This window comes from Trachemys scripta, chromosome 8 (genome assembly GCF_013100865.1).
Source record: "Trachemys scripta elegans isolate TJP31775 chromosome 8, CAS_Tse_1.0, whole genome shotgun sequence".
Lineage (NCBI taxonomy): Eukaryota > Metazoa > Chordata > Testudines > Emydidae > Trachemys > Trachemys scripta.
In genome coordinates this window covers 532,292-539,747 of record NC_048305.1, presented here as the reverse complement: position 1 = coordinate 539,747, position 7,456 = coordinate 532,292, and the positions used below count along the sequence as shown (strand labels likewise).

At 58.3% G+C, this 7,456-nt stretch overlaps 1 protein-coding gene across 1 annotated transcript; it reads left to right on the top strand.

The window, feature by feature from the left end:
* Positions 1 to 111: 111 nt before the first annotated feature.
* RMND5B (required for meiotic nuclear division 5 homolog B) lies at positions 112 to 6,736 on the top strand (the record flags this gene model as incomplete). Its single annotated transcript, XM_034779131.1, is given in 9 exon segments — positions 112 to 264; positions 1,556 to 1,701; positions 3,407 to 3,547; positions 3,965 to 4,065; positions 4,646 to 4,812; positions 5,009 to 5,174; positions 5,252 to 5,354; positions 5,430 to 5,584; positions 6,105 to 6,736. Coding segments are annotated over 9 exon segments (1,182 nt in total). The 3' UTR covers positions 6,169 to 6,736.
* Between the last annotated feature and the right edge of the window lie 720 nt (positions 6,737 to 7,456).

Sequence of the window (7,456 nt, the reverse complement as noted above, 5' to 3'; positions counted from 1 at the left end):
CCCCCGCAGGGCCCGTCGGGCGATGGAGCCATGGGCCTGTGCGGTGTGCTCCCTCCGTAGGGATCCTCGGATGATGGAACCGCGCGCCTGTGTTGTGTGCTTCTCCCCATAGGGTCTGTTGGGTGATGGAGCTGTGCGCCTGTGTGGAGCGAGAGCTGGACAAAGTGCTGCACAAGTTCCTGAGCTACGGGCAGCACTGTGAGCAGAGCCTGGAGGAGCTGCTCTGTTACGTGAGCCAACTGCGCCAGGAGCTCGGCAGCGCAGGTACCACAGCTCGCCAGCATGATGTAGTGACACAGCACAGTGCTGCTTCTGGAGCCGGTCCTGTTCCCAAACCACAGCTTGGTACTTCGGAGCAGAGCGCCGTGTCCGGGCGGGGTGGTCACTGATGGCAGATCTATGGATGGAGACTGACCTCCACTTCCATCTGCTGAGCAGACAGCCCTGTGGCTCAGCCCTCGTTCTGACTAGGGAGGCTGTAGGCCAGTGTGGGGACACGCCTGCTCTTGGGGGGCGGAATCCTAGCAGAGCTTTCTGTCCGGGCGTGCGCTGTGAGGCATCTGCCTGCAGAGGGTGCTATTGAGTATCTGAGGCTGTTGCTCTAGACCAGACGTGGGCAAATTACGGCCCACGGGACCGTCCTGCCCGGCCCCTGAGATCCCGGCCGGGGAGCCTGTCCCCCCTCCCCCGCAGCCACGCCGCAGTGCGGGCCGCGCTCTGGGACGCTGCTCCCACTGGGCAGCGTGGGGAGCGCAGCTGGCTCTGGCCGGGTGTCGTGGCTGTGAGCTCCTGCTGCTGGTAAGGGGGCGGGGAGTCCTGGGGGGCAGTCAGGGAGCAGGGGGTGGTTGGATGGGGCAGAGGTTCGGGGGGGGCAGTCAGGGGATGGGGAACAGGGAGGGTTGGGAGTGGGAGTCCCGGGGGGGGCTGTCAGGGGGCGGGGGTGTGGACAGGGGTCGGGGCAGTCAGGGGACAGGGAGCAGGGGGGTTGGATAGGGGGCGGGGGTCCCGGGAGGGGGTGGTCAGGGGACAAGGAGAAGGGGGGGTTGGATGGGTTGGGGGCTCTGAGGGGGGCAGTCAGGAGGCGGGGGCCAGGCTGTTTGGGGAGGCACATCCTTCCCTACCCGGCCCTCAATACAGTTGCACAACCCCGATGTGGCCCTCGGGCCAAAAAGTTTGCTCACCCCTGCTCTAGACCAGCACTGGTCAAAGCCTTCAGCTGCACCACCCATTTCCAGCTGCTCCCGTTCAGTTCTGCATTATCTCGCCCCTGGGCGCTCAGGCTGCTCCGGATCCCAGCCCTGCAGTGGGGAGCTGTTCCCAAACTCGGGTGGATTAGAGGCGGTTTAGTTAAACGGAAGTCACACCGCAGTCTAGCACAGGGCTCGTTGTTCTGGCGGGGGAGGGGGAGTTTTGGTGCATGGTGCAGAGTTTGGCAGATGTAGCTCAGAGCTACTGCTTTTCTGGTGCAAAGCCTTGGCAGTAAGGGCCTTGCACTTCCTGGAATAGGCTCCTGGCTAGTCCGTGCAGCCAGGTCTGAAGAGCCTTTCTGCTGCAGCCCTGCAGGGGGCACCGCTCTCTGCCACGCTCTCTCTGGTGATGGCCCAGTGCTGTCGGAAGATCAAAGACACGGTGCAGAAACTGGCCTCGGACCATAAAGATATTCACAGCAGTGTCTCCAGGGTGGGCAAAGCCATCGATAGGGTGAGTACTCCCTTTCGTCTAGAGTCCAGGGGCTGGACCCGGGCCCCAGATGGGAATCCCTGCCTTAGTGATGGCTTTCACTCCCATTGGTTCTTTGGCCCTCGGCAGGCTGGAGCATGGGAAGATTTCCCCCAAGGTCTCCCTCATCTGCTGGTGCCCAGTGGCATCATGGTGGGAGCCAGTTTTCATGGTGTTGGGCTTTCTATGGTCCTGAGCATCTCCTGCTCCTGTGCGTTCATGCCTGTTATATGTGCTGCAGTCAGGATCGGGGCCCTCCCGTGCTGACGTGTTCTTGGCCCTAAGGAGCTCACATTCCACCTCTGTGACGGGCTCCCCAGGATACAGCTGGAACTGGGGTACTGCTGTGCCCCCTTAACTCTCCAAACTGGGCTGTCTCTCACAATGCTTTGCTAGTGAAAAGCAGCAAACCCCTCCAGGCGCTGTTATCACTCAGTACAACAGCATGTGGAGCCCCACCCCCAGCTAAATGCTCCCAGAGACACTCCTGAATCACATGGAGAAAAGCACCAGCAAATCTTCCAAGCCCCAATCTTGCACCCCAGATTGTTCCGTCTTGCCCTGGTCAGAAGCCTGACCAGTGTACGTTTATTACCCAGTCCGCCCTCCCTCGATGTGGAGAGGACAGACACTAGCCTTTGTAAACTGAGCTGAGATTTACCAAGCACTTCAATTGAAACACACTGTTTTAGGTAAAATATAAAATAGATTTATTAACTACAGAGAGATTTTAAGTGATTAGAAGTGGTAGCCACAAAAGGTCAGAGATAGTTACCAAAGGAAATAAAAGATAAGTGTGCAGTCTAAATCTTAAACCTTATTACATTAGGCAGTATTGGGATGAAGCAGTTTTTCTCACCCCACTGGATGTTGCAAAGAGGTTATAGTCCTTAACACACAGGCTTCCCCTTTAAGCCTGGGACCAGTCTCCTCAGTTCAAGCCTTTGTCTTTCCAGTGTTCTTGTTGCTTCCAGCGTAGGTGGGGGAGGCGAAAGGCCAAGGCATGATGCCGCTGTCCCCTATTTTATATCCTCAGTCCCTGTGCCTGGAAAACATTAGCCCAGGTGGACTTTGCTGAGTCATGGAGTTGAGCAATCCCCCATTGTGTGATTCTTGTGCAGCTCTCTTACTGTACTTGTATTGTAAATCCCTTGTTTACAACTCCCCTGCTGTTTAGTGGTCACTTAACACCTTCCTGGGTGGGGATCACCTCCTCTGTTGTCACTAGAGAACTAGTAACAACCATACAGCAAAATCTCACAACTTTATACACACAAATGGCATACATATTTGGACAGAACAATGGGTTTCTGCAGATCATGACCTTTCATATGATTCCTTCCATGGCATGCTTTGTATGAAATAGATCATAATTATATGGTGGGTGAATATGGGGGGTCCAGGGTGCTGCTTTGAGGCACAGAGCGTCATGACCTCCTACTACTGTGCCACCACCCACCCAGAAATGCGCTGTTGTGGCTCTGAGGCTGTGATCCAGCCAGCCAATTGAATGCAGCTCCATGCAGGGGCCGCAGTGGTTTGGGTGGGAGGGTGCTGTTGTGGGGTGGCTTTGCAGGCAGCTGCAGGGGGTTTGTTTGTGAGCATGTGATCAGGCCGGGAGGTGATAGATGGGGGGCTGTCCCCTCATTCTCAGGGACACCACTGACTCCTCTCATTCATCTCCCAGAACTTCGATGCCGAGCTCTGCAGCGTGGTCTCGGATTCGGTCTGGGAGTCGCGGGAGAAGCAGCAGCAGATTCTGCAGATGGCGATTGTGGAGCACTTGTACCAGCAGGGCATGCTGAGTGTGGCGGAGGAGCTGTCCCAGGTACCAGGGCTGCCGGTCATGAGACTGGTGCTAGCTTGCCACACAGCAGCATTGTGTGAGGGAGGGTTGTGGCCTCCCTGGGGCAGGGGGAACCAGGAGTGCTGTGGCCTGCTCTCTGGTGAGTGGGCCTTACTCAGCATTAGCCACTGGCAAGGTTCGCTCCAGGCCAGCACCTGTAGCTGACCCAGGCCAGTTGGTATGAGGCCCTGCCCAGCTCTGCAAGGACCGAATTGCAGCTGCCAAGTCTGCTGCTCTCCTGCATGTGCTCTGTGCTCCAAGGTGGGGGGCCTCTCTCCATCACGCAGGGTAGGAAACCTCGCCCATCTCTGGCTGGGGAGCCTCTCCTGGCACCACCCCTCCGCCCCGCCCTCCCCAAGAGGATGGTGGGATGTGACCACTGGCTCTCATTCTCCACAGGAGTCCACCCTGAATGTGGACTTGGACTTCAAGCAGCCGTTCTTGGAGCTGAACCGGATCCTGGAAGCGCTGCACGAGCAGGACCTGCGTCCTGCTCTGGAGTAAGAACCAATCATCTGGGAGTGCCGAGCATCCAGTGCCCCTCCTCGCCCACAGCCTCCCCACCCTTACTGAAAGTAGCCCCTCCCCTTCTGCTAGACTCATGCACCGAGTCTGGGTTGGGGTATGGGGTGCTTTGGCTGGTCAAGGGAGAGCCCGGTGCACCCCAGCTAACGTGTGATGATCTCACTCACCCTGCCTGCTGGAGCATGCACCTTGCACCCCTGTTGGAATGAGGCCTACAAGCACGATGCTCCTTAACACCCCCTGACCAGCCCTCCTGGGCCAGCGCCATCTGCAGGGCCTGGCACACCCTCTTGCCCATGAGCCACTTATGTTCCTTTTTTCACCTCAACTGACTCTGGTGCTACCTGGGCAGTCCCTGGAATTATAGACACTGGAGGGAAAGGAGCCCTCTAGGCCAGCCCGGCCAGGGGCATTTCACACAAAACAGTCTCCAGGAACGGGAATAACCCCATCCTCATCTTGTCAGGTTGGGCATCAGTGAGAGCTTCCTGGCTGTCCTGGCCCATCTCCCCAGGACAGCCAGGACTTAGCTGCCCCCTGTTCTTTCCTATCCAGCTGGGCAATCTCAAACAGGCAGCGTCTGCTGGAGCTGAACAGCTCCCTGGAATTCAAGCTGTATCGTCTCCACTTCATCCGGCTCCTGGCTGGTGGCCCTGACAAGCAGCTGGAGGCCCTGAGCTATGCTCGCCACTTCCAGCCCTTTGCCCGCCTGCACCAGCGAGGTGAGACTGTGCCAGGTGGGGCCCTGCCACTGGCCTCCCTAGTGGGGCACGGGACTGCCCGGCTGGGTAGCCCCGTTCCCAGGCTACAGGGGCCCCATCACTAGCCCCGTACTGGAGGCAATGGCTGGTTGGCAGGACAGGGTGGGGGCTGGGGCCATACTGCTTCTTGAGGCCAACCAGGTGTTGTGTTGTTCAGAGATCCAGGTCATGATGGGCAGCCTGGTGTACCTGCCCCTGGGCATTGAGAACTCCCCGTACTGCCACCTGCTGGATGCCCGGCACTGGACAGAGATCTGCGAGACCTTCACCCGCGACGCCTGTGCCCTGCTGGGGCTCTCGGTGGAATCCCCTCTCAGTGTCAGGTAAGCCCCAGGCCAGGGCCGGCGGGGTCCCCCCTTAGCAGCACCACCAAGTGCTAAGGCCTCTCCCTCTCACGCAGCTTCGCGTCTGGATGTGTGGCGCTGCCCGTGCTGATGAACATCAAGGCGGTGATTGAGCAGAGACAGTGCACGGGTGTCTGGAGCCACAAGGATGAGCTGCCTGTAAGTGCCATCTTGACGGGGGGCGGGGGGGCGGGGCGAGGCAGTGGGGCTGACCTCCCTGCGCTCTCTTGGCAGATTGAAATTGAGCTGGGCATGAAGTGCTGGTACCACTCAGTGTTCGCCTGCCCCATCCTTCGCCAGCAGACGACTGACTCCAATCCGCCTATCAAACTCATCTGCGGGCATGTCATCTCCCGGGACGCACTCAACAAGCTCATCAATGGGGGGAAGTAAGTTTGGTTTCTTGACATGCTCAGGCCGTGGACCCTGCCCCACCTCCGCCCTGCAGCCCCTGTCCTGCAGGCTTGGCCCTCGCCTGGCATCACTTTGTGTGATGCAGCCCGGTGCCATGGGAGTGTGAGTGCTCTGAAGATCCCTTGGCCTGTGCCCTGTACCGCCAGGGTTCCTGGCTGGCCTTGTGCCTTCCCGAGCTCCCCTGCTCTCCTGCAGCTGGGTGCTGCGGGTAGCAGTGAGCCTGAACGGGCTGGGTGCCGTGCATGCTGATAAGCAGGGCTTGTTATCTCTGGCGCTGGGAAGTAGGGTGCACAAGCAGTGCTGCTGCCTGCCTACGGCCAGCCCCAGGCCTTCCTTAGACTGAGCCTTGAGGACTGGACTGTGCCGGGAGGGGCAGACTTCTGCTGCTGTCGGCCCCCTGTGGCTGTGCTCCCTGCAGTGCCCCAGAGCTCTGCCGTTTTCTCTGTGTTCCCTGGCCTTCCTGCCTGATGCCTTTGTCTCTGGACCTCTCCTCAGGCTGAAGTGTCCCTACTGCCCCATGGAGCAGAACCCGGCTGATGGGAAGCGCATCATCTTCTGACGCTGGTGGGGTTGGAAGGGCTGTGGCAATAGGTCACTGCTCTTCCCCTTAGATGGCCTGTCCCACCCTCGCAGTGCGAGAGGCGGTGGTGCTGCCCACGGCAGGGCGTGGGCTGCCTGTTAGGCTGAGGGTCTGAGAGCAGCTCTGTCCACTGCAGCCCCATTGGGGTCCCTTCCTTCTGCTGAACCTAGTGCAAGGTCCAGAGCAGTGGGACCTGAGACTGACCACCCTCTGAGAATGGACAGAGCAGCAGTGTGATGTGCTTGCTGCTGCTGTGAGCTCCGGGAGGCCGTGCTGCCTCAGTGTGTGCTCTCCTAGTGATCTGGCTTATGCTGCCCTGCTCACTCTGTCTGTCCGGAGTGCCGGGTAGCTGTCTGCTCAGTACTAGGCAGACCCCCTCCTGGCCTCGAGCGTGGCTACTGGAGCGTTCTGAGCCCTCTGCCGGGCAGTGGCCGTGCTGTACAGTCCCTTGTGCATTTACTGATATTTTTGGCATTGTAAATATTAAAGCGGGAGCTGCCTGGAGCCATTTTATAAATTCCAGAAAATAAAGCCTGTTAGCCTTTCCTCCTTGCTCTCGGAGCTCCTTGGGCAGCAGGGAAGGGCCTCCTGGCTCAGGAGGCAGTGTCAGATTTAACCTGGGAGACAGGAGGGCTGTCCTTAACAGCTTGGGGCCAAAGATGACATGAACCCCACTGTAAGAGGGGGCACGCTTTCTGGTGTGGGGGCTGTGGCTATGTCCCTCTCTGGGTCCTGCCGGCCCTGCATCAGTCTACGAAATAGGGCACAGAAATGAGGGGGAAGAGCTGCTGTTAGATCTGAAAAATGGAGGGGTGAGGTGGGGTGCATGTGGAGGGGTGGGGTAAGGAGACAGAATGGGAGGGGGCACATGTGGGCTCCAGGACACTAAGCCTGGGTGGGGTAGCAGCTTTATGACAAACAGACCAGTGTCAAGATAAACCCTTTATTCTAAACAGAACCAGGTAACAAATGTCCTACTGTGACTGGCCTGTCCTAGGCTCCTTTGGTTCTTCCCCAGCCCGAGGGATCACGGAGAAACCCAAGACTGGATAGTGGCTAGCTGTCCTGGAGAACTATAGCACATGGTCCCTCTTTTAGATCCCGTTACTGAACAAAAACAGTTCTCTTTAAACTAGAACCAATACAGTAACTGATGTAACCACCTTCAGGTTGCTTTAACACAACTTAACACGGCTCAATCCGTCCCTGAGGGCATTTCAGCAATCTTCCCCATCTGCAACCCAGGTCTGTAAGACTGGTCCACCTC